The 23484-nt window shown below is 32.3% G+C and overlaps 6 protein-coding genes across 12 annotated transcripts in view; 3 read left to right on the forward strand and 3 right to left on the reverse strand.

The window, feature by feature from the left end:
* The first annotated feature begins 560 nt into the window (after positions 1-560).
* Grip75 (gamma-tubulin complex component 4) lies at positions 561-4480 on the forward strand. Its single transcript, XM_029321934.2, has 10 exons — positions 561-736; positions 940-1027; positions 1121-1247; positions 1329-1522; positions 1837-1931; positions 2019-2338; positions 2412-2885; positions 2972-3149; positions 3238-3460; positions 3885-4480. Exons 2-10 carry the CDS (start codon positions 959-961, stop codon positions 4131-4133), a joined length of 1929 nt encoding a protein of 642 aa, XP_029177767.2. The 5' UTR covers positions 561-736; positions 940-958; the 3' UTR covers positions 4134-4480.
* On the reverse strand, positions 3746-6680 carry LOC114945664 (osteoclast-stimulating factor 1-like). Its single transcript, XM_029321938.2, has 5 exons — positions 6624-6680; positions 5934-5980; positions 5742-5859; positions 5378-5589; positions 3746-5105 (listed from the first exon to the last, which is right to left on the reverse strand). The coding sequence occupies exons 1-5, from the start codon at positions 6673-6675 to the stop codon at positions 4869-4871; spliced, it is 666 nt and encodes a 221-aa protein (XP_029177771.1). The 5' UTR covers positions 6676-6680; the 3' UTR covers positions 3746-4868.
* Positions 6308-8380, reverse strand: Use1 (Vesicle transport protein Use1). 2 transcript variants are annotated; one of them, XM_029321937.2, is made up of 5 exons: positions 8199-8380; positions 7798-7847; positions 7414-7652; positions 6990-7310; positions 6308-6827 (listed from the first exon to the last, which is right to left on the reverse strand). In XM_029321937.2, exons 1-5 carry the CDS (start codon positions 8298-8300, stop codon positions 6787-6789), a joined length of 753 nt encoding a protein of 250 aa, XP_029177770.1. In that variant the 5' UTR covers positions 8301-8380; the 3' UTR covers positions 6308-6786. The 2 variants fall into 2 exon arrangements, with proteins under 2 accessions (XP_029177770.1, XP_029177768.1); XM_029321935.2 differs by having other exon boundaries at positions 6990-7316.
* Positions 8381-8965: 585 nt separating this feature from the next.
* CD98hc (CD98 heavy chain) lies at positions 8966-15211 on the forward strand. Its single transcript, XM_029321982.1, has 9 exons — positions 8966-9382; positions 10696-11077; positions 11264-11517; positions 11617-11742; positions 11825-12051; positions 12135-12318; positions 12473-12696; positions 14667-14816; positions 14912-15211. The coding sequence occupies exons 1-9, from the start codon at positions 9155-9157 to the stop codon at positions 14985-14987; spliced, it is 1851 nt and encodes a 616-aa protein (XP_029177815.1). The 5' UTR covers positions 8966-9154; the 3' UTR covers positions 14988-15211.
* On the reverse strand, positions 14445-17395 carry LOC114945669 (JNK1/MAPK8-associated membrane protein). 3 transcript variants are annotated; one of them, XM_029321951.2, is made up of 4 exons: positions 17160-17395; positions 16352-16756; positions 16008-16177; positions 14445-15906 (listed from the first exon to the last, which is right to left on the reverse strand). In XM_029321951.2, the coding sequence occupies exons 2-4, from the start codon at positions 16654-16656 to the stop codon at positions 15614-15616; spliced, it is 768 nt and encodes a 255-aa protein (XP_029177784.1). In that variant the 5' UTR covers positions 16657-16756; positions 17160-17395; the 3' UTR covers positions 14445-15613. The 3 variants fall into 3 exon arrangements, with proteins under 3 accessions (XP_029177784.1, XP_029177783.1, XP_029177782.1); XM_029321950.2 differs by having other exon boundaries at positions 16352-16802; XM_029321949.2 differs by having other exon boundaries at positions 16352-16820.
* A 1790-nt stretch (positions 17396-19185) lies between these two features.
* The window catches only part of wdb (serine/threonine-protein phosphatase regulatory subunit widerborst), a 35039-nt gene continuing 30740 nt past the window's right edge, over positions 19186-23484 (forward strand). Inside the window, exons 1-2 of one of the 4 annotated variants that reach the window (XM_085484823.1) lie at positions 19186-20528; positions 20640-21098. In XM_085484823.1, coding sequence (XP_085340949.1) covers positions 20960-21098 — 139 coding nt within the window. In that variant the 5' untranslated portion in view covers positions 19186-20528; positions 20640-20959. Of the gene's footprint in view, positions 21099-23484 lie in introns of all 4 variants that reach the window. The other 3 variants (XM_029321939.2, XM_029321941.2, XM_029321940.2) reach the window with 3 other exon arrangements.

The following is a 23484-nucleotide window of genomic DNA, read 5'->3' on the forward strand; positions in this document are numbered from 1 at the left end:
TATTGAAAAATATAATAAATTAAGAAATTACTGTTAAACTCACCGTAGATAAGTAAAAATTCCATCAAAATTATTATAAAATGAAAGTACAATAGATTGTTTTATTTTAAAAAAAGTTTTAATGTTATACATATATTATTTGTTTTTATATCAACATCTATGAAAAAAGTCATATTGTGTTCGAAGTCGATATATATTTATAGTTACACATAAATTGGAAAAATTATTAATAACTCATTGTCAATTTTATATTACCATAAAAAATAATTTCCATAGATATCGTTCGCGATATCTTCAATAGAAAATTGAAATCTAGGAAGGCCTTTTTTATAGTTTTTAATACGCTCGTAACTCGTAAATACGCGCTTGAATTTAAAACTTCTTTACAACATCTGTTCTCCTAATGCAAATCTCTTTGGAGTGTTGCGCAATTCATTTAAGCGAGAGATGACACGAAGAATATATCTGGCAAAGCGGTATCTATTAAGAGCCCATATTGTGCGAAGAGGTTTCAAAAACCACGTGTTTTCAAATTTAGTTGCGGTACGCTCCACCGTAGCGCTAGTGTCGCTCTTTAAAATATTGAATAGAGGTTATAATTTCGAGCTGTCTTAAAGCTGATGTTCACAAACAAATTAAAACTTAAATATTTTTGTTTATGTTACATAATTTGAAATTAATAATGATAAAGCGATAATAAAAGAGGAATGAGAATGAGCGATTACGTTTAAAATAGGTACGCTCTTTTTTTTTATAACTTTCATAAGATTTAAGATAAACAATTATATATATTGTAGATATCATTTATACATGTAATTTAAATAAATATTTTTGTATATAGTATGATAATTTATCTGATTTAATAATATAATATGAAATTGCGTTTGTGCATCAAATTGACAGACTTGCTAATTGTGTAAAATGAATTTTTACCACTAGGGTATCTTCGATTCTCAAAATGTTGCATGAGATTTTATTGTCACTTTGGGGATGTTCAACCAGTGTATCGCAGATGATAGAGGCAGATGTAAGTATATATATATATCATAACTACAATATTAAAATAAAATATTAATTATAACGATCTTTTTATACATATTATTACTAATCTCTCTTATAGTCTATAGATCTTGACAAATATCTGCATCCTGGTGAACAAGCGTTACTCAAAAAAATATTAGACATTGCTAAGGAATGCAATGTCATACGAAGTTTTATACACACTGTGAACAGTGAGGATACAAAAGGTCTCAGAAATATTCAGATCAAATATTCTGTGGAAATTGCATTATTGTTCTATGCTCAATTTGACCCTTTTCTATTTTCAGAATGTATCCCTCCTGGCCTATATATACGTGCTTTATGTGATGGAATGGATCAAGCTCTTGAATCATTTCGTGAAGAAATAATTGAACTAGAGCAAACAGTCTTAAATGATAATCATACACCTTTGTCGTTAATTCTTTGCAATGTTGAAAAATACACTTGTCTATTTTCTCTTTTGCATTCCATTATTCGTGAGGTAACTATATATTTCTTTAGGAATTTCTTCAAGAATTTTGCATACAATAATTTATTTATTATTGATGTATTTCTAAGCTTAGATTAATATATTATTTATTTTTCTTATTACACTTTGTCACAATATCACAATTATTTTACAATGTTTTCATCTGCAATTTAAGAGGAAATCTAAATAATACAAAGCATACTTGTTATACTCTTAAATGAATAAAAATGAATTAATTATTATAATTTGCAAAAGATGAACAGAGAGAAGGAAGAGAAAAATTAATGTAATTTTATAAATATCTAAATTTTCTTTTTTTACTTTAGATTCGTACGCAGAAACTCCATGGTTGTAAATTGTTGCAATGTTTACATCAGCGTATGCATACCGGAATATCTGAGATCAGCTCCACTTTGGAATTGTAAGAAATTTGTAATGAAATCATTAGCATTATTACACGATTAGCATTCTTAGCATTCATAATCTTGATTTATTTTTTCTTTTTTAGACTGACCCACTCTGTACATATAGTTTTCTACAAACATCTAACAAGCTGGCTTTTGTATGGGCACCTGGAAGATGTTCACAGAGAGTTCTTCATACAGAAAGCATTGGATTGTGAGAAAACCCTTGTGCATGAGGATGTGAAGAATGACATCGAGACACGCGATCAATCAACAAATAGCAAAAATATCAGTGTTGATATGTGGGATTATAATGTTCAAATGGACATGCTTCCATCTTATATAAGACCATCATTGGCAAACAAAATCCTGACCATTGGTCAGACTGTTATAATGTTTGGAAATGATCCTAGGCAAAAGAAAGGTGATTTTATGAAAAAGATTTACAAAGGGATATATAATTATATATAAAGATAATTACCTAAAAAATATTTTAGATGTCAGCATGATGTCGAAAAGAGAAAATTCCGTATGGGGCGACAAGGAGTACGAGTATTTCAGGAAACTTCAGAATCTCCAAGCGAAATCGGTTTTCAACATCGTCGAGTTCGATCGCACAATCAACGAATTAAAACAGTGCGTGACAGAACTTCTGTGGAACGTCGCCGTCGAAGAGGCACAACTGATGCAACAACTAAGACTGGTGAAGGAATTCTTCCTGATGGGTCGCGGTGATTTGTTCTTGGAATTCATCAAGCTTACGGCGCATATCCTGAATAAGACACCGACAAGTCACACCTCCAGAGATATTAATCTCGCGTTTCAAATAGCGTTAAGAAAAATGCATTTGAACGACGAAAGCGCTATAGATAGTTTTAATTTCGCGGTGCCCGTTCTACTTCCTTCCGAAAACGAGAATGTAGATACGGATGCCACTGATCTTCCCGATAATGAAAGACAAGATCCCAACGGTGCATATTTATGACACTTTATTTTGTCGCATTTTATTTTTAAGATAGTTAAGAATAAAACAAATTTGATTTTCTTTTTTTTTTAGAAAAGCGTGGATGGGGTGTTATCACACTCAAGTACAAAGTTGTTTGGCCGTTGCATCTGTTATTTAGTCCAGTCGTGTTGGATGATTATAATATTTTGTTTCGCTTCCTGTTGAGAGTTAAAAAGACTCAAATAGATTTATGGAGTCTTTGGAGCGAACACATGCATCATAAAAATATGTAAGTTACATCTATAATAATTACAGTTAAAATTAAGATCTTTTTGTTATTCGTAACTCCTGTATAACAAAATATTTGTAATTCACAGTGACATTGGTGTGATCCAGTTGAGAAATAATTTAGTTTTCATTGTCGACAATTTACAGTATTATTTACAAGTGGATGTATTGGAAAGTCAATATGCCGTGATGGAAACTAATATGAAAAGCACTCGAAATTTTGAGGACATACAAAAGGCGCATTCTATATTCCTAGCTAATGTCATGTCGCAAACTTTTTTACTGAACAATGGAACGGGAAAAAAAAATTCGGTAAGTTCTATCATAGAATGACTCGTAAAATTTACAATTATGCAGAGTATAACAGATTTACATAGTTATTCATATTTCATATATCAATTTTTGGATTAATTTGAAATCGATCTTTTCTAATCAAAAACATAAGTCATTGTGCATATTTTCAATCTTCAATATTATTTTTTAACAAAACTACATACACAAAACTTTGTTAAAATTTATTTAAAATTAATCGAAGAAGGATCTACTACCTATATTTAATTTCTGAAAAATTACTTTTATATATTTAGAACACAAAAATTATTAGTCTTGTTCTTTATTAAAATCAGTATTTGATACAAGAAGTTCACAGTTAAAAATTGACTCTGTTAATCTAAATCTAAGCCACTTCATGTGTATTGTGTTTTATTATTTGTTCTCATTTTACAAATATTTTCAGGTAAATATGTTGATAAATATTTTGTTACGACTATGCGACGATTTCATCTTACAAGCGTCCATGTGGGAAGTCGGCAATTTGCTTCCAACAGAGAAAGAGGAACTGAAAACATTATGTGAAACACTCGATAGTGTGATGGATTGGTTGACAAAGACATTGAACAGAGTGCGTGCACAACCTTGTGGAGAACACTTGGCTCGATTACTATTGAGACTCGATTTCAATAGGTGGTTTAGTAAAAAAGTCTGAAAGAGATAAAAAAATCCACACAACAAATAAATGTTGATATAATACTATGAAAAAAGATAAAACATATGGCTTTCTTGATTCGTGTTATCATTATTAAATAATTAAATATTTAGACAAAAATAATAAAAGATCACACTATGTTATTAATAATTCTTAATTATTAAAAGTAAAATAAAATTAATTTATGAAAAAATAAGAACTTTATATTAAAAAAATAAGTTTAGTCTATACACATGTCCAATCCATAGATGATGGCCTTGCATATTTCTATATTTTTCCTTGAATTGACTTTTTTGTGTGAATTGTTATTTATAATTTAATTATAATTTACAATCAACAGAACAATTGTGATTATTATAGTTTGAATATAGTTGTATATATATCAAATGCTCTTTATAGATTATTGCACATTTAAATATTTATTCTGAAAAATGATGCTAATGGCAGTAACAATAAAATACTAATATAACATGTATGTGTGTCTACCATCCTTTTTATAATGTCTATAATTTTAATCAAAGAGAATTTTCATTTATTATTTCATATTGGTAAAAGAGACATTGCGAATATATATATCATATGGTATAAAAGGATGATTCTTACAGCATATGAGCATCATTTGAGATCTCTTAAACATTAATATTATTATTATTTGATATGTGATATTCTCTTTTATATTATATGTGACATGCTCACTTTTTTGTAACATGGAATTCTTATATAACTCGAAATTTCTTAATCGCTATTCTCGTCGTCGTTATAATCTTCATCGCCGTAGCCTTGTGTACTCTCATAATTGCGTTGCCGTAGTTGTATCGCGTTTCTGATGGACGCATCGGAAGATAATTCCTCTGCGGTGAAGCCGTCGTTATTCTTCAACGTTGTGTCCACATCATGTTCCAACAACAAATTTATCATATCCAAGTGTCCATGACTCGCTGCCACATGCAGTGGTGTATCACCCATTTTATTCTATAATAGAGAAGAACAAAAATTCAGAAATAAGGATCTTAGAACACATATAAAAACAGAAACAACGATATGTCTAAAGCAAAACATTATAAAAGAGTAGGCCATTTATATCTCACATTTAACACTAACTAAGCGTGTTTGTCTAATTTTTGTCTCATATCTCATGTAAAATATCGCGTTAAGTTTAATGTTACAACTAGTTCTGAAGTACACAGCTACATTTAGCATTAATATAAACTCCCAGTTCTTCAATATACAGGTTTACTCCTTACTTGAGCATTTATCACAGGATTTGACAAACTAAGAAGCTCGCTCGCACAATCCAGATGACCTGTACGTGCTGCCCAGTACAACGGCGTGTTCCCAGCTGCGTCTAAACCAGTCCCTGATATACCCTGCTTCAAGTATTCTCTTAGAAAGGAGACATTGCCGCGTCTCGCAGCATCGTGCAGGGGCAACTCGATCTCTTCTGTTTGTTCTTCGACTGAAAAAAATATATAAAAGATAATGTAAGTTACTATATAAGATAAGATAATAATATATAATATATAAGTATATATAAGTTACTCTATATAATATAATATAAGATAATATAAATTAAGAGAGATGAAAACAATTTCAGGCAATCCTCCACACCATAGGTAGCAGGTATAAGTCCCTTTTGTTCTCCGCACTTGGCTCTCCACCAGTCTGGATCGGTATCTTTCTCATAAATGTACAATAAGTCGTCTTCTTCGATTGATAATTCCTCTTCCTGCAAAACGAAATCACAGAAATATATATTCATTCTCACAAACTTATTGATCACTACACAAGTTATATACTTACACGTTGCGCATCATACTTGCACAATGCTCTGACCACTTTTACCTTACCTTGAAGATAATGCAATGTTAATATATTCATATTAAATATTATTTTATTTTAAAAATCAAAATTTTCGTTAACTAACTATGCCAAATACAAAATATATACTCTACATTTAAGTATTTAAGAAAATATTATTCTAACCTCTCTATATATAATACAAGAAAATATATGTTCATTAAAAATAAGTAAGACATTTTTTACAATAATTATAATAATTTATGCGATTTTTTTTATTATCGTTTTTTTCTTCATAATATTTCAAGCACATAATTTGTATTTTATAAAATTTTCCTTAGAATAGATTGAGATGTTAATTCAAGGTACATATGATATAACCTTAAACTTTTATTATTAAAATTTTATTAAATTTATAAGAAAAATAATAAATTTAACATAATTAATACAACAAATGCCGAACCTATGATACATATGTATAAATACATAGATTTATATATTTACATATAAATGTCTAAAGTTTTTTCTCATCATATATACATCATCATCCAGCAGCAACAAAGAATGCTTCAGTAATTTTAAGTAAATATTTCGATATCGTTATCGAATTATACATAATAAGGTAATAAGTTACATACTGCGACGCTGGACAACGTTATTAGCTCACATATCACTATTTTATGATATATTTACCAGGTTTCCAAATAGTTTTAGGTGGAACAGGTGGTTTTACAACTACACTCATGGCTGTAATTCTAACACCAGAATATCAATACATCATGACTCACATGACTGAGTTTCACAGTGATTCACAGTATTCCATGTAATTACACTCATCAAACATACAACTGATTATCTAAATCTTCTTTTTTGCCACTTTCATAAATAACACCATGTCTGTAATAAAAATGGATTAATTTGAATTACAATTTAATACAAATATAATCTAAATATAAAAATACAATAATCTAAAAATTTATATCAAACAATAAATAAAGAGGAAATTCCAACTGTATTATTGTAGAAAATATACAATTGTTATTATACTAAAATACTCACTGAAAAATACAACTAAAACAAAGGCTATCATAAGCCACACCCAGCATCTCCATGTCGAGGTAGTGTGCTCTTCTAACTTCAGAGATTCCTTCTTCAATTTAGCAACATTAAGGTCACTCAATTTGTCAGATGTTTCCAGCGCACCAATGTCCTTTTTTATAATAGCATTTGCCACTAATGCTTGTTCCTTTATACTGCTGGTCATGGAGAGCATATTCTCAGCAATCTTCTCCTGGATATTACGATTGTACTTCAGAATAGCATCTAAATCTTCATCTTGGATATTGGAATTTGATAATCTTTGTCGTACACCATCTCTATCTGTAGCTATAACACATAACAGATTCAATACAAAGTGCAAAACATAAAATTATATCAAGTTTTTATAATTATACGTTATGTACAGTGATAAAGGGACAATCACTTTTGTCACTGTGGAATAATTCCGCTCGTAATTCCCGATTATATTTCGCGATGGTCTTCTGATGTATTTGCGTTGTGATATTTGTATTGATGGAATCGTTTGTAGAAGTTGAATTTTTCGATAACAATTGTGCAGCCGCCACTCTCTCCACTGGATTTGATAATTTCATTGCACTTATTAGCCCTTTTAAGAAATCTATTCGTTTAGTGTAGCCTATCATAATATCTTTGGATGGTTTACTGAAAAGAAAATCAACTTTATAATACCAAAACATATGTAACATCCTTAACTGTAAGAATAACACTAAATATATCTAAATGTGTCTTAAAATAATATATGCTATATAAAAATATATATTATATTATAAATAATTAAAAATCTTACTTTGGTAAAGTTTGCAATTTATTTATCATGTCATCCAGAGCAAGTATATACTGAAATCAAAAATTTATAATTATCTATATGCATGTTTTATATCTGTAAGTAGATCTAATGAAGATACAGATTCTTGTATTTTTTTAAAAATAGTTATATTATGGAATAAATAGCCATAAAAGTGTATATTTAACATAAAAAATGCATACTAAAATAAGCTTTAATAATAAATATTTATAAATATAAATAAAATGTAAGATTTTATATCTAATATATAGATCTCACAGCTTTTTGCAGTTATTGTATAAATTGAAATTATTCTAATATTTCTGAAGAAATGTCAGATAAATATGCATTAATAATAAATGAAAATTCAGTAGAGATGTAAAGGTTAGAAGAAGCTCGCACACCTTTTCGAGTTTCCAGTCTTTATGCGGATCATCTTTCGCTATTAATTCGCAACGCGTTAAAAGTCGCTTGATATTAATTTCTAGCTTAGATATTTGAGCCATTTTAGCAAATTCGTCTAGTATTTTTATTCAATACAAATATATATATATCATGTATCCCTCATGTTCACGTGAACCGTGAACTAGATATTAAACTGTTTTATCGTCAGTCGATATATCATCAATTATGTATAAATGATAATTTATCGACTGATACACAATTTATGGCGGTATATTTGAAATTTTTATTATATATATTTATATTCTAAAAATAATTCAAAATAAAAGATTGTTCATTTAAAAAATTTTTAAATATTGTAAAAATAAAGAGATATATATATATATATAATTCTTTTGTAATAATAAATAAATAATATATTTAATTATTAATATATTTATTAATTAAAATATATTATCAGATGTGAAAATTTGTGATAATTCAAAAAAGACAAATCATTTTGTTTCGAGCTAAAATATTCGAACTAATCGCAGAGTTCGAAAATTTAATTTAAATTGTAATTCAAAAATTGATGACGTACAGTTTACACTTTATTCATCTTATATCACAGCAAACGTGACTGTCGAGCCAAACTAACACATCTTCGCGGTTTATTTAATTTCTTATCGAAATATTCTTCCTAAAATATATATAAAATTTCCGCGATAATATATATATATGTATCACGGCAGCGCGCGCCTCCGTCCGAATTCGTCGCATTTCGCGTTTCGCGCAGAAAGCGAGAGGAGCTGTCATCTGTCATTGTTCGCGCGTTATCGCTCCTGCCGCGTCTGCAAGATCTTTTCCCGCGATATAAGGTTCTAGAGCGCGAATATTGCGTAAGCCTTCGGCGCCGAGGGGAAAGAGAAGACAGAATACGCGTATCCTATTTCGTGATCGTCATCGTGATTCGCGCGATATGGAGAGTGGGAGAGATAGCGGCGAGGCGAACGGCGAAGTGAAGGAGAGATCGTCTTCAGTCGTTAACACGTCCGAGTCGGAAGAGGTGTCCTACGAAAATCAGCAGCAGCAGGCCGACGTCGACATGGGCAAGCAAAACGCCGAGGACCTGGACGAGAGTGCTCAGGAGCGAATGCTCCAGGGGGATGACACCACCGCGAAAATCACCGAGAAGGACAACGTCGAGGTGAGGAATTTTCGTTTCTCCTCGTCGCGAATAAGACCCCGTTTCGCGAGAAATCAGCGTTCGGTAGTGATAAGAAAAGCGATAAAAATTTATTAATACGTGTCCAAGCTCGTGAACGAATTTTATTCTATTATTTCATCGCATATTTTTCGTAATAATCGATTTTGTTGATCGCAAAATTTTGGCGAATCTGTGTCTAATGTTGGTTAATTTGCATTATGTGCGGCCATTTGTGATTCGGCAAAACGCGAGACTCGACAAGCTGCTAGATTTGATGAAATATTTTTGCTCATTTTAATTTTGTTAACTGAACAAAAAATGAGGAAGGAGAAAACAGCTGTTTCTTTCCTGGATTGCTTCGTACGTTCTTGAAGAGAAAAGCATTTCTCTATAATTTGCCCTTTGTTCGTTAATAAAATATGACTCAGTTTCGAGATTGTGACAAATATGTACTTGTAGATTTGTGTATTTCAATCATTTTTGTTCTAATTTTGCTCGTTTTAATTGTGTTAACTGTACAGAAAAATGACGAAGGAGGAAACAGCTGTTTTTACTGGATTCTGTACATTCTTAAAAAGAGAAACATTTCTCTAGAATTTGCCCTTGGCTCATAAATAAAATAACACTCAGTTTCGAGATTGTCTATGATTACGATAGATATACTCGTATACTTGTATCTTTGTCCTTTATATCTTTGTTTGATGCTTTAGTGTGTATTGTAACGAACATTCTTGGCCTCGCCATTGTCCGAATTATTGATCGTTCCCGCGGTTATTTTCATTCCCACGGTTCAAAGATTCACGACCTCTTACGTATTTTTTTGACATTTTATTAAATTATAAAATTTGTAGCTTTTTTAAAGAATTTATTGGAACATGCAAAATGCACTGCATCTTCACAGTGCTATAAATAATAAAAAAAAAAAAAACTAATTAAGCTTCAAAAGATATGTAAATTTTTTCAGATGTTGCATCATGCAAGGAGGCTTTAATTTATTCTAAATATATTATAACTTATATGTGAATTTATCTGTAAAATTTGCAATGTGTAAATATTCAATTTTTATTCATAACTAGATAATAATCCTCACCAAATTAATTTAATTTTACATCTATGCATAATTATGCAATTTGTATATTTTAAAAAGAAATACTGCAAATTTATAAAAAATATAAAATATTTTTATGTAACAGCAATAATAATACACATTTAATTAGTATAGACATTCTTTGAAATGACTGAATGATTATATGAGTGTATATTACTTTGAGCTTCTTTATGTGATTTTTAATTGCTCTGTGCTTTCTTAACAGGTAAAATTCATCTCTGAGAATGGTGACGTCAAAATTGATATGGAACAGACCAAAGACACTCTTGCAGGAATGAGCAAGGAAGAATTGATGAAATTTGCCAATGATCCATTCTGGGTGAAAATGCGATGGGCATTATTTATTCTTTTCTGGTTATTGTGGGCAGGCATGTTGGCAGGTGCTGTAGCTATTATTGTGATGGCACCGAAATGTTCTGCACCCGAGCTGAAAAAGTTTTGGGAGGAAAGTCCAATTATTCAATTGGATGCCTCAATTGATTCTCCTAGCAATGATTTGAAAGGCTTGGAATCTGTATTAAACGATTTGAAAGTTCAACACATCAAAGCTATATCTCTTTCATCGTTAGTGGAGGAAGGTATAGATGGTATGTATAAATTTTCAAAATATATATACATTTTTTTGCTTTGTATAAAATATTCTTAGATAATTATATCTTATAAATATATAATTATATCTTATAAATATATAATTATATCTTATAAATATATATATATATATATATTGCACAATATAATATATAGTAATAAAAGTTTTATCTTTTACATTACAGGAGCAACCGAAGATTTCAAAACCATTAAAGCAAAATTAGGAAATATTAGTGACTTGGAAAGTCTTATCAAAGTTGCGACAGAAAAAGATCAACAAATCTTTTTGGAGTTGGATCCTAATCATTCTTCTGTAGAACATCCATGGTTTAAACAATCTGTAGAGAGACAAGATCCATATACGTCCTATTATGTATGGGCTGATGGAATAACTACTTCTGATGGTGAAAAAGGAAGACGAAGTCCTCCCAATAATTGGGTTAGTCATGCTCGTATAAAATTTTGTATGACAGCTAGAAAAAAAACTTGCATTTCATACATTTTACATTTAGTATATTTAAATACATATACTTTACAGCTGAGTGTATATGGTGATTCTGCCTGGGAATGGAATGAAAAAAGAGGACAATATTATCTCCATCAATTCAATAAATCACAACCTGACTTAAATTACAACAATCCAGCAGTGGTGAAAGAATTCGGAGTAAGTTTCAGTTCTCTTTATTTTTAACTAATACCCTCTTATTTTGTTTTAACATTATACAATATTTTGTGTATTATTCTAGGATATCTTAATTCACTGGTTAAAATTGGGAATTAGCGGCTTTCGCTTAGCGAGTACATCATTCTTAACAGAAGATCCAGATCTTCAGGATGAACGTGAGAGTCATCTTCCTGTAGAAATAAATAATTATCAGTCGCTGATACACGTTCGTACGCGCGATCGTCCGGAAAATGCTGCGATATTAACAAGCTGGCAAGAAATGGTTCGTAATGAGACTGATGGTAAAGGGTACGTTGGTTTTTACACTGTTACTTTGTGATTATACATGTTATCTCACCTGACTACAATGTTATATTTATCTAATTTATCAGATTATTCGCGTTACAAGATGACATTGGTGCAGATATCTTGCAAGTTTACAATGAAAAAAAGAGAGTAATTGACTTACCACAAAATTCACATTTCTTTACCACTGCCAACGCAAACATCAATGCGACTGTACTGCGTAACAGTATATTGCAGTGGCTTCAGATTACCCCGTGGCCTGCATGGAATGTGAGTATTTTAGGAAAAATAGTTTTGTAATTTTTTTCAGATATAGAAATGAAACACATTCTCTTCATTTTTCATATTAGAGTCTATAACCATTATTAAATAAAAGGAAACAATTGTTATAATTTAATTATAATAATTTTTAATTAAATTGTAGCTCAATGATAAACATCCTTTGAGACATCGTATGCCTACCGATGTCGCTGATAGCATCACGTTAATGACGATGCTGTTGCCGGGTACTCCAATTCTTCGATTAAACGATGTCATGTCCGCGAAAGACGCGTTTGAGATCTTATCAAATGCTCGAGGGGGTTTAACATTCCTTCACGGGAGTATGACGAGTAAGGTAATCAATGGAACTGTCTTCGTATACGCAAGGTAAGTTTATCCATCAATATTTATGTGCAATAATCATTAGTTTTAATGGCAGTTTAATGAGAATAAAATGAAATATTAATATAATATATATTACTTATGCTAAATAGATTAAAAACTAATCTTTTAAACATTTTTGTATTATTAATCTTTTCATTTATTATTTATAACTTAATATATACAAAATATTAAGAGTAAATACATATAAATACATACTTACAATACATGCATGAAATGAGGTTTAATTAGATAATTGAACAGATTCACATACACAGCAGACACACAGCTGAATTTTATATTGGATTGATCATGCATGTCATATTCTCACGATGCTTTTGATACATTAAGTGTGTCACATCTCCTGTTAATATAAATATATAATAATATAAATAAAAAAATATAACTACATATAATTTAATTTTAAGTGTACTGGATTTTTTTTGTTACATGTATATATTATATATGTAATGTATATGTATATAAAAGAAATCTTTTATTTTCTCTTAAAATTAATCGGTATAATTTTTTAACACCATGTGTGTATGTATTCTGAAACAATGTAATTTGATTTTTCTATTTCAGAATAGCTTCAAGAAATTTAATAAGCTGGAAATAGTCATTCTTCAAAAAAATTGATTATAAAACTGCAAGTTGTAAAATAGATGCATGCAAAAAACAATTCAAATTAAATCGGGAAATGTCTCATATGTGTATTGAGACATGTGGCCGAATGCAGATTGTACATCAAAAAGAATATAAATTGTGATAATTATACAGAACTAATTACTATTTCCAATAGTGATTTATTTAAATATTATTATAATAATATTTACCTCTGCATTTTGAAATGAATTTAAATTAAATCTTTAAAGCCTTTTATACAATCGAATTTTTTCCTCATCGCACAGATTGCACTTCTTTTCGAATAAGTCATTATTGAAGGTAAAATAATTATTAATAAAAGTAAAATCACTGCTCATTCGAAAGATTGATATAATAATTTTCTATATAGTTTGACATAATTTTAGAAATTTTGTATATTAGTTACATTCTAGATTTACAAATACAAGTTGCCCTATCGGAAATAGAAAAATGTTCTATATAATTATCACGACTTATGTTCTGCTCAATACATAATCCACAATATCCACATGTTTCGATGTATGAGACATGTCTCGGTTTAATTTGAATAGTTTCTTACATACATCGATTCTACATATCGCAGTTTTATAATCTATTTTTTGAAAATAGCTAACTTTCAACTTGTTAATAATGTGTTGGAAGTCATTCTGAAAAAGAAAAATTAAATTACAAAACCATAATAATAAAAATATACATATATTATTACGATGCAGAGAAGGTTCTAATTAATTAGAGTCTATAAAAGATTTTTTTTATATACATATACATATATAATATATACACTTGGCCAAAAAAACGGTACACTTAAAAAAATTAAATCATATATATATATATATATATATATATATATATATATATATATATAAATAATTATAGACACAACTTTATATTGGATAAACAAAACTTGAGTGTTTTACTTAATTAAATGTGGTATTAAATAGACTTGAAAATAGTCGATAATTAACACATTACATGGTATAATAGACTAATCAAAGATTAATTTATCTTGTTACATGCTTATATATGAACATAGAAATTGGTAAGTGTGCATATACCACTACAAATGTACTCATGTTTCGTCCTATAAAAATTTAACTGCACACAAGAGAAAATAGTATAATACATTTAATAGCATGTGTACACAGTTCCATATAATACATTCTTATCTTGTATCTTAAGGCTATGTAGACGAGTCTTTATATATATAGATTTTACATATTTCATATATACACCTTTATGCAGATCTTATATATAGTTTTTCAATATATATATATATAATTTTTTTTTTCTTGAATAAAATGCACAAATGGTTAATGAATTTTTTTTAATAGGCTAAGAAGCGGCAATCCCGGATATCTGGTGATGTACCAGACAGGAGATGAATCGGCGACTATAGATTTGTCTGCAATGCCACGAATATCAGAGGAAGTTAATGTAGTTGCGCATAGTCCCAACTACATTCGAGATACAGAAGTCGTGAGGTAAAAGATCTTTCATTAAAATTCTACATATGCTTTATATATTACATTCCATATACTTTTTACATATGTATTTAACCATTTTATTGCTTTTGTAGGACAAAGTTATATTCAAATAAAGTACCCATATCGCCGAAGAGCACATTGATCTTAACATTTGTGCCAAAGGAGTAATCGATAACAAAGATATTTTAAATGTGCAAGAATTATATACGATAGCGTTTCTTGCTTCAAAATACAAAATTTATGAATGAAGACTTATAAGATTAAAAGGTGGAATTACATCAGAAAAGAATGAAGTAACAATTTGTGTGTGATTATGATAAAAATATCTTGATTGCTTTGATGAAATAAATGCATATATAGCAAGCATCCAAATATAAAAAACTTATCAACTATTTCTATTCTCTCTTAGATTATATTATTATATAGTATTAAATCAGGTGTAGACTAAACAAATAATTATAAACGAATATCAATATATAAATGAATGTAAAACGCATCACAATTATTAATTCGTAAAAATTATTTATTTTAAATAAATTACATAACTTTGCACGTAATTTTTATAAATTAAATAACTATTAATATTTGTCTACATTCATTCACAACTTTTCATACCATTTGTTTAATCTGAATATGGCTTTATAATTATTAACAGAAAAATCTTTATCAAAAAAGAATTCTGTATACTTGCAGGCGCATGTGCGCATAAGATCTTTTGTTCTATAATAAATAACTTAAATACGTTAATTTCCGATATGCGCGATTTATATACATGGATTGCTTAGAAAAGAAATTTACTCAATATGCAGTTTGTGCGGATCGGTAAATCTTGCTGTTATGATGTAAAACAAGGCCGGTAGCACAACTAGAACCAACATCCCAGGATGAATACTGACTCCACGAAGAGTTGCGACCGCTATCAAGCCGTAACCGTGCAACAACCAATGGCCCAGAATGACTATTACATTCTTTACATTTGAGACTGAACTCAACAACAATGATTTTACAGTCTGATTCAATTTAAAAGCAAAATGCGCCGCATTTGACAGAACTGACAGAATGATGGTAATATATGGAAAAGAGTAATCTGTAACAGAAAAATATATAATGAATAAGATGATTCTCTATATTAGTATTTGTACACAAAATTATAATTAATTTAAAATTAAATAAAATTAGTGTACATACAAATTAGACCTCCACCCACGGCATGAAGTAATGCAAGAATTGGATAAAAATACAATGCAGCATAAATAGAGAACTTTCCCTGTTTTGGCAAAAATTTCTTCGCTATTATTGGCCTTATTAATAACATTAAAGCTATTCCTAGGGCATAGAAGACAAAAACCATAGTATACCTGAAATCATAAAGCAATGTATATTAAAAATATGCAACATATTATTTTAAATATATATTACTGGTAAATCATGTATAATTTTGTTGATCTTTTAAACATTAATAAACTTATAACTGTTACAGATAAATATTGCAATTACTATACAAATTTAACAGAAACTATTCCGATACTAACAAGGGGTAAACCGCCTCCTGTGTACAATGAAGAGTTGCTTCATAATTGGGACTGGGATTATGCAGCAATGTATACCAATCCGACAATTTTTTCGCCCTGCACGACTTGATGTTGAATGTTCCAATGGGATGTGTCAGCTGGAGCACTATGATAGACGACAGTACTACTTCCAGCAGAGCGGACAGGTGCAAAGCGATCACCTCCTTGGGTATGTTCCTGCGCATGGACACCATGTCGATGCAAAACCAGTGTAACACCAGAGCCAGCAGAGCCATGAAGCCCAGATAAAGCCAGTCGTAGAACATCGGTGTGTCTTCGCAGGGGATGCACGCCGACGAGACGTTGGCTCGGAAACCACGTGGACAGGCGCCGCATTCGCTCCAGTTGCCATCCAGCAGCAACTCTCTGCCGCAATACAATCCAGGGCATCGTGTAAGAGTGTTCATAATACCTACAGTGACCATATTTTCTGAGAGAAAATAAAGGAAAAGATTTTAAGGCTTTGTTTGAACATGTTCTCAAATCAGTTTGCAACAAAAATAGAGATTGACAAAAAAAATAATTCTGTGACCATTAAAAATCTATGTATTCTTATAATTTGAAACTGATTTGACTATGTTGAAACAAATCCTTGGATTTTAAATAGCTCCAGTGTTTTCGCACGACAAACTAAATAAAAAATAAAGAACAAAATTTAAAAAATGAGGACAAAATTGAGTTTTGGAAAAATCAATAAATCTAAAGGATAGCTACTTGAAATAAAGGAATGTCCTCTAAAATAAAAGACAAATGGTCACTATAATAATACCTGGAGTATATGCTTTTAGGTTAGGACAGAGTAGATCCGCAGTAAAATAAACTACATGATACGACGCTTTTCTTCTCGCTACTCTTCGATTTCTGTTAATTTTGAGCGATATAAAAACAAACGATGATTATAGTTTTATTATTCAACTTGTTATCAAACGTCAATTTGTCGAACCATATCAAATGTCAATTTTAACCCAAGTCGCGACGACAGTGACAGCTGACGTTGATTGCCAGAAGCATTTTTCAAATTCCACCGATAATGTCGTTCTCTATTGAATAATGAAAGTGCGATAAAATTGACGATGATTGACGTAAGTGAAATGACGTGAGTTATTTATAAATATATACATATACATATGTAAAATATGTATACATAGATAGACGATATCTTTGAGACTTTGATGTTATATTGCAATATATGATTAGCGTTAAAAAATATACTCTTAAAAATATATGTTGTAATCGCTATTGTGTGCATAAAAATTAACCAAAAATTTTGTATGCACATACAAAAGAATTATAATATATAGAGAAATATTATATAACACTTGCATATTTCTGACGTATTTAATTTATTCGATACATTTTACATCTTTCGCAGATTTTTGTAGCATTATTTATGCGTCTTTTTCAAACTATTTCGAGAAATTATTTTGAATAATCGTACAAAAATATCTATATTCTTCAAGCTCACATTTAATACATATATCTCTTTGAAAATTTTGAAGAATTTAAATAATTAATACAACTCTTATATATGTTGTAATCAGATGAGTTAAATTATTATATAAGAATTTATATAATATGTAGATAAATATTATATAACATATTTGCATATTTCTGACGTATTTAATTTCGATATTTAAATCTTTCGCATGTTTTTGTAGCATATATATTATATGAAAAGAAAATGCGCCGTATATATCTTTTTCAAACTATTTCGAGAAATCATTTTAAATCGTATAAAAAATTTACTCTCTTCAAAAATTAATTCTAGATTTTTCAAGCTCATTATTACATATTTTTTAGAAAATTTTTAAAAATTTATGATCAAAATCTACTCTCATCTCTACGTTCCAAAAATTCATTCTAGATTTTTCAAGCTTATTTTATTACATGTGTAATCTCTTTGAAAGTTTTTAAGAATTCATGAATTCAAAATACAACTAGTTGTTGTAATCAGAGTTATTGTGTGTACAAATAAAATTAATCAAAAAGTTAAGTTGTATGCACACATATAACATAATCCCAGACAGCACCAAATCCAAAATCGGCGCATAAGATATCTTTAAAATATATTTAAGATGTCTTTCGGATATCATATCATAAGATTTCTTAAAGCTATGTCTTAAAGATTTCTTAATGATATCTTATGCGCCAATTTTGGGCTTGGTGCTGTCTGGGATACTTCTGACATATTTAATTTCGACATTTTAAATCTTTCGCACGTTTTTGTAGCATATATATTATGTAAAAAGAAAATGCGTCGTGCATCTTTTTCAAACTATTTCGAGAAATCATTTTGAATCGTCCGAAAAAACGCATTCTTCAAAAATCAATTCTAGATTTTTCAAGCTCATAATACCATATATCTCTGCACATTTTTACGAATTCATGAATTCAAATAATACATTGCAGACGCTTTCCCGAGCTTCTCTCGCGGCTGAATGGATCGAAAAGTCGAGCGAGAAAACCAGAGTGAGAAAGAGAGCGCGAAATATACGCATCATCTGCGACGCGATTCGTCGGTAACGATCGCGCCGCGACCCCGTCGCGCCATCTGGCGGCCGTCCGAGGGCACGACGCGCATCGATCCGCGCGCGGCGCATGCGCGCGCGCCTCGCGTCGGGCCAATGACGTCGCTCGGCTCGCGCCGCCGCGTCATTGGCCGAGCGCGACGCGGCCGCCCGCGTATTAAAAACTCCGGCCGGCCGCTCGCGAGCGGTGGCGCCACCTGTCGCCCTTCGGCCGCCTCCGGCCACGTTCGGCCGCCTCCGGCCGATGATTGCCGAGCGCGCATTACTATTTTCAGGCACACAAGGCACCTCTCTTGACGGATTTTCAATAAGTGAAGAGGGCGGCGGTGCGCGCGCGAGATAGAGATCGGGCATTTTTTTTTTGTTGGCTTCGCGCGGATTATCCTCGGGCGACGTCGTGTCCGGTTTGTGTAACCCGCAGCCTTGCGCCCTTCGAGGAAGGTCCTCGACGACCAGAGAGATATTCGGCTGGCAGAAGAAGAGGAAGAAGTGGTGCGCGCGCGAGGAGGAGGAATCGAGAGAGAGCTAAAGCGAAGGCGACCGAGTGGAAGAAGAAGAAGAAGAGAAAGAGAAGAAGAAGAAGAGAAGCGACGAGGAAGGGCGATGTCGGGCCACGTCCGGGCGGCTCTCGGCGCCTGACGGTGTCGGTTCCGTTCTGCCGGAAGATGAGAGAGAGGCCCCCGCGTAGCAGCGAGCAGCTGATGGCGGCCGAGCGCTCCTCCTCCACTACGAGCCTCTGCTCCTAACGTGCACGTCTAACTACGTCGTCCTCTGGTCGGCGTCTGGTCCGGGTGGCGTTCTTCGGGAATTCCGGCCGCCTCGTCAACAGGAGAGAGGAGAGACACCGATCGAGTTTCGCGTCAGACATATATATATATATATATCCATATATATCTATATATATATATATCTCTATCTCTCTCGCTCTCGCGGATTATTATATATCCGCATTAAGGCTCCAGACAGACGGTCGTGTAAAACACCGCTGCGTGTGCGCGCGGCCATACTTCCTACACACGGACGTGTGCTGCTCCACCAGAGGCAGCCGCGAATCGTTCGTTCTCTATTTCGTAATAACGGTGCTTTTTCTTTCTCTCTCTATATATATATATATACCTATATATATTTCTATCTCTTGATCGGCCGGCAGCACGATACGAGAGACACGCAACTACGCGGATCATCATCATCATCATCGTCATCATCATCGTCATCGGCGACGTCGTTGGAGACCTCGACCGACTACCGGCGCCGCCGTCGTCGATCGAATCCATCGTCCACCCTACGACGTCGTTTCGAGGAGAGAGACGTCGAGTCCTCCCTTTCGAGGGGGCAGCTGCCGGAAGAGGCCGGTCGTTGTCGGCGGTTTGTATATTTTACGTGCCTCCATCCTTCTGTCTCTATCCGTCTCTCTCTCTCGCTCGCGAGACGAGAGAAGATCATCGTGTAGGTGGGAGGAATAGTGTGTGTGACAACGCCTAGCCGTCTACGAGGGATCGTCGAGCCCTTAGGAAGGGAGGGGAGACAGCCGGTGTTTGGGACTTTCGTCGTCCGGGACTCTCCAGGGTGACTGGGAGGAAAGGAAGAGGAGAATACACTTGTGTGTGTATGTAGGTATATGTGTTATGCTTTGTTCCACTTCCTCGCCACCTCCGAAGAGCGGACAGGAGTGAACGAGAGTGAATAATAATAATAATAATAAGAATAAAAATTATTAATAGAGTGTATTCGAGGAAGGAGGAGAGAGAGAGGACGAATGCACATATGAGATCCGCACGTGCGTCGTGTAGCGGTGTGTTCTCTTCTTCGTGGAGTGTGTTTCATCGAGTGTGTTATTTCGTCAGGAATGCGGCCTCCTCGGGGTGAAGGTGATCTGAGTCTCTAGTTCGCTATTCTGGGATATACATATATATAATATATATATATACACCAGAAGATAATAAAGTGCGAGCTACCACCTTCACATATATACACACAGCTTACCTCGTTGAGCCTCGACACATCACCAGGATAGTCTCACAGTGCCTCCGTTAATGCCAAAATGTCGTCAGGGACTTTTGTGGACCGAATAGACCCCTTCGCCAAGCGATCCCTGAAGAAGAAGTCCAAGAAGTCCCAGGGTTCCTCCCGTTACCGCAATTCTCAGGATGTGGAGCTCCAACAGCTGCCCCTGCTTAAAGGTTGGTCCTATGTTGAGAGTTTGCCTTATGCAAGAAGTTGCTTCTTGCTCTTGCGTTACATTTCAAGACTGTATCTCAGAGTTTACATGTGTGTAAGCATTTATATAGAACTATACAAAGTATCCAAATTGCGTAATGTTTTAATATATTACATAGTATTGTACATTGCAATGTATCTTTGATGCAGAAGATGAAGCGCAAGGGCTTGAAAGAATAATATATATATGTAAGGAATTAAGCATTTATGTAGAACTGTATCTCAGAGTTTACATGTGTGTAAGCATTTATATAGAACTATACAAAGTATCCAAATTGCATAATGTTTTAATATATTACATAGTATTGTACATTGCAATGTATCTTTGATGCAGAAGATGAAGCGCAAAGGCTTGAAAGAGTAATATATATATATATATATGTAAGGAATTAAGCATTTATGTAGAACTGTACAAAGTATCTACATTGCATAATGTATTACATAGTGTTATATAGTCTGCAATGAATCTGTGACACAGAAGATGAAGCGCAAGAGCTTGAATGAACTTCCATGACATCGCAGGCAAAAGATGCAGGAATCTTATACTTTTACGCAAGATTTTCTACACTCTTATTCATTCCTGACATGAATGAACGTTTCAAGTGAATTATTCAGAATCTTGACTCACTTTCTTATACTTGAGCATTCATAAAGGATCTTTGCTTTGCGATTGTCATAAGATAATATTGAATACCGATAGAGAATGCATGTATGCAGTATCGATGAGACTGTCATCCAGTTCTACTAGGTCTATTGCATTTTCTGCGAGTGAAGGCATAGCTCAAATATAATATCCTTGAAGCCAATGAATAATTGGCAGCGAGTCTGTGGCATTTCTGACTTACTTAGGCAATTGCGGTGCTCACTACTTTGCTATGCTGATAATAAACATACACTGGTTGCTCGTTTCCTCCAACACTGTCGCGTCTACTATTAATTGACGGACCGCGTTATCGAGAAAGTATACAAGTGGAGAAGAGGTTTCAGAGGACAGGCAATTTAATATATGCGCGAGACAGTTCCATGAAAGATATACATTACCGTTAATAGCACCTATCTATTATATTATACATGTACACACATACTCGCCTACCGACGACACAATTAACACATATATACACATCGCGACATAGTTGACGGGAGACGTGAATCGAAAAAAAAAAAAATTTATCGAGACGTCACATTACGCTCGTCAGCGTGATATCGCGTCAAAGACTGAGATACGACGAAGATAACCTCGCGTAGAATAAAAGTATACATCTACGGGAACTTACGTTTATAATTTGTAGATTATTAAATAACAAATCGATATTTTTCGAGGCTTCCCCAGATTTGATTTATTTAATTTCGTGAACACGTGTGTCCGCGCGCGATGACATTTCTCCGGCGTGTCAAGGGCTGGGTGACAAGTGCAAGCTCCGCTTCTTCAGGATGTACCAGAAGGTCTTCTCGGAGAGATTCTATATCATTTCACAACATGGTTTGAGAAATTTTGAAAATTATATGTATTTTGATGCCAGCTGCTCTCGTTTGTAATTGTTTGTAGCAATCTCGATAAAAATTTATATGGACGGAAAAAGCAGATTTGAAAAATCTTTAAAATTAATCAAAAAAATTGACATTTCCAACTTTATTAATTATATATAACTTGTGATATTTCTAAGGTCATTTGTGTGTGTAAGGCCAAAATACATATGATACTTAAAATGTCTCAAACTATGTTGCGAAATTATACAGAATCTTTCAATTTTATTTTATTTTTTAAGAGATTTTCCCCTGCTAAATTATACCTATTCATATATGTCGACATATATATATATATATATATATATATATATATATATATATATGATTGTTTATAAATTAATTTAATTTATTTATTGAATATAAATTAGAGAATTAATTTAATCCTTCGGTTGAGTTTGATGTACTATTTGATATACACGAAACGCATACATATGAATCCAGAAGAATTAAATTATAATTACCTACGTTAAGAGTTATTTATTTCAATACGCAGGGTGTTGTATATGTATATGTAATTGATTATAAATTAATTTAGTTTATTTATTAAATATAACTCATTTTCAATATTAGATTTTCTAAAAAAAATAAAGCCAAAAATAATATCACAGGATTGAAAGTAAAAGAACCGCAAGAAGCGATTCTCCCCATGGAGAAAAATGAAAAATGAAAGAGGAAACTATAATTAAAATTTTTACTGAAGAAATAAAGTTTATCGGGCCAAATTACGGCCACGTACTCGGCTGAATAGGAATGTAAATTAAATGTATTAAAAATTGTTTCTATTACAAATATTATATAATAATTAAATTAAATTAAATCAAA

The sequence above is a fragment of the Nylanderia fulva genome, unplaced genomic scaffold, assembly GCF_048542155.1.
Source record: "Nylanderia fulva isolate GAGA-0341 unplaced genomic scaffold, ASM4854215v1 Scaffold32, whole genome shotgun sequence".
NCBI classification, from domain to species: Eukaryota; Metazoa; Arthropoda; class Insecta; order Hymenoptera; family Formicidae; genus Nylanderia; species Nylanderia fulva.

What these genes read in the sequence shown, in the direction of transcription:
- Use1 (XM_029321935.2), bottom strand. Translation starts at nt 8,300, where the DNA reads ATGGCTCAAATATCTAAGCTAGAAATTAATATCAAGCGACTTTTAACG. An exon ending in AAGACTGGAAACTCGAAAAG is followed by an intron (nt 7,848 to 8,198) that starts GTGTGCGAGCTT and finishes TTTTGATTTCAG; the next exon opens with TATATACTTGCTCTGGATGA. An exon ending in TGTTTTAGTTGTATTTTTCA is followed by an intron (nt 6,828 to 6,989) that starts GTGAGTATTTTA and finishes TTTTTATTACAG; the next exon opens with ACATGGTGTTATTTATGAAA.
- CD98hc (XM_029321982.1), top strand. Translation starts at nt 9,155, where the DNA reads ATGGAGAGTGGGAGAGATAGCGGCGAGGCGAACGGCGAAGTGAAGGAG. An exon ending in CAGTGGTGAAAGAATTCGGA is followed by an intron (nt 11,743 to 11,824) that starts GTAAGTTTCAGT and finishes GTATTATTCTAG; the next exon opens with GATATCTTAATTCACTGGTT. An exon ending in CGAGATACAGAAGTCGTGAG is followed by an intron (nt 14,817 to 14,911) that starts GTAAAAGATCTT and finishes TTGCTTTTGTAG; the next exon opens with GACAAAGTTATATTCAAATA.
- LOC114945664 (XM_029321938.2), bottom strand. Translation starts at nt 6,675, where the DNA reads ATGAGTGTAGTTGTAAAACCACCTGTTCCACCTAAAACTATTTGGAAA. An exon ending in GCAAGTATGATGCGCAACGT is followed by an intron (nt 5,860 to 5,933) that starts GTAAGTATATAA and finishes TTCGTTTTGCAG; the next exon opens with GAAGAGGAATTATCAATCGA. An exon ending in ATCCTGTGATAAATGCTCAA is followed by an intron (nt 5,106 to 5,377) that starts GTAAGGAGTAAA and finishes TCTCTATTATAG; the next exon opens with AATAAAATGGGTGATACACC.
- Grip75 (XM_029321934.2), top strand. Translation starts at nt 959, where the DNA reads ATGTTGCATGAGATTTTATTGTCACTTTGGGGATGTTCAACCAGTGTA. An exon ending in GAACAGTGAGGATACAAAAG is followed by an intron (nt 1,248 to 1,328) that starts GTCTCAGAAATA and finishes TTCTATTTTCAG; the next exon opens with AATGTATCCCTCCTGGCCTA. An exon ending in ATCAGCTCCACTTTGGAATT is followed by an intron (nt 1,932 to 2,018) that starts GTAAGAAATTTG and finishes TTTCTTTTTTAG; the next exon opens with ACTGACCCACTCTGTACATA.
- LOC114945669 (XM_029321949.2), bottom strand. Translation starts at nt 16,815, where the DNA reads ATGGTCACTGTAGGTATTATGAACACTCTTACACGATGCCCTGGATTG. An exon ending in CAGGAGGCGGTTTACCCCTT is followed by an intron (nt 16,178 to 16,351) that starts GTTAGTATCGGA and finishes TTATGATTTCAG; the next exon opens with GTATACTATGGTTTTTGTCT. An exon ending in CGTGGGTGGAGGTCTAATTT is followed by an intron (nt 15,907 to 16,007) that starts GTATGTACACTA and finishes TTTCTGTTACAG; the next exon opens with ATTACTCTTTTCCATATATT.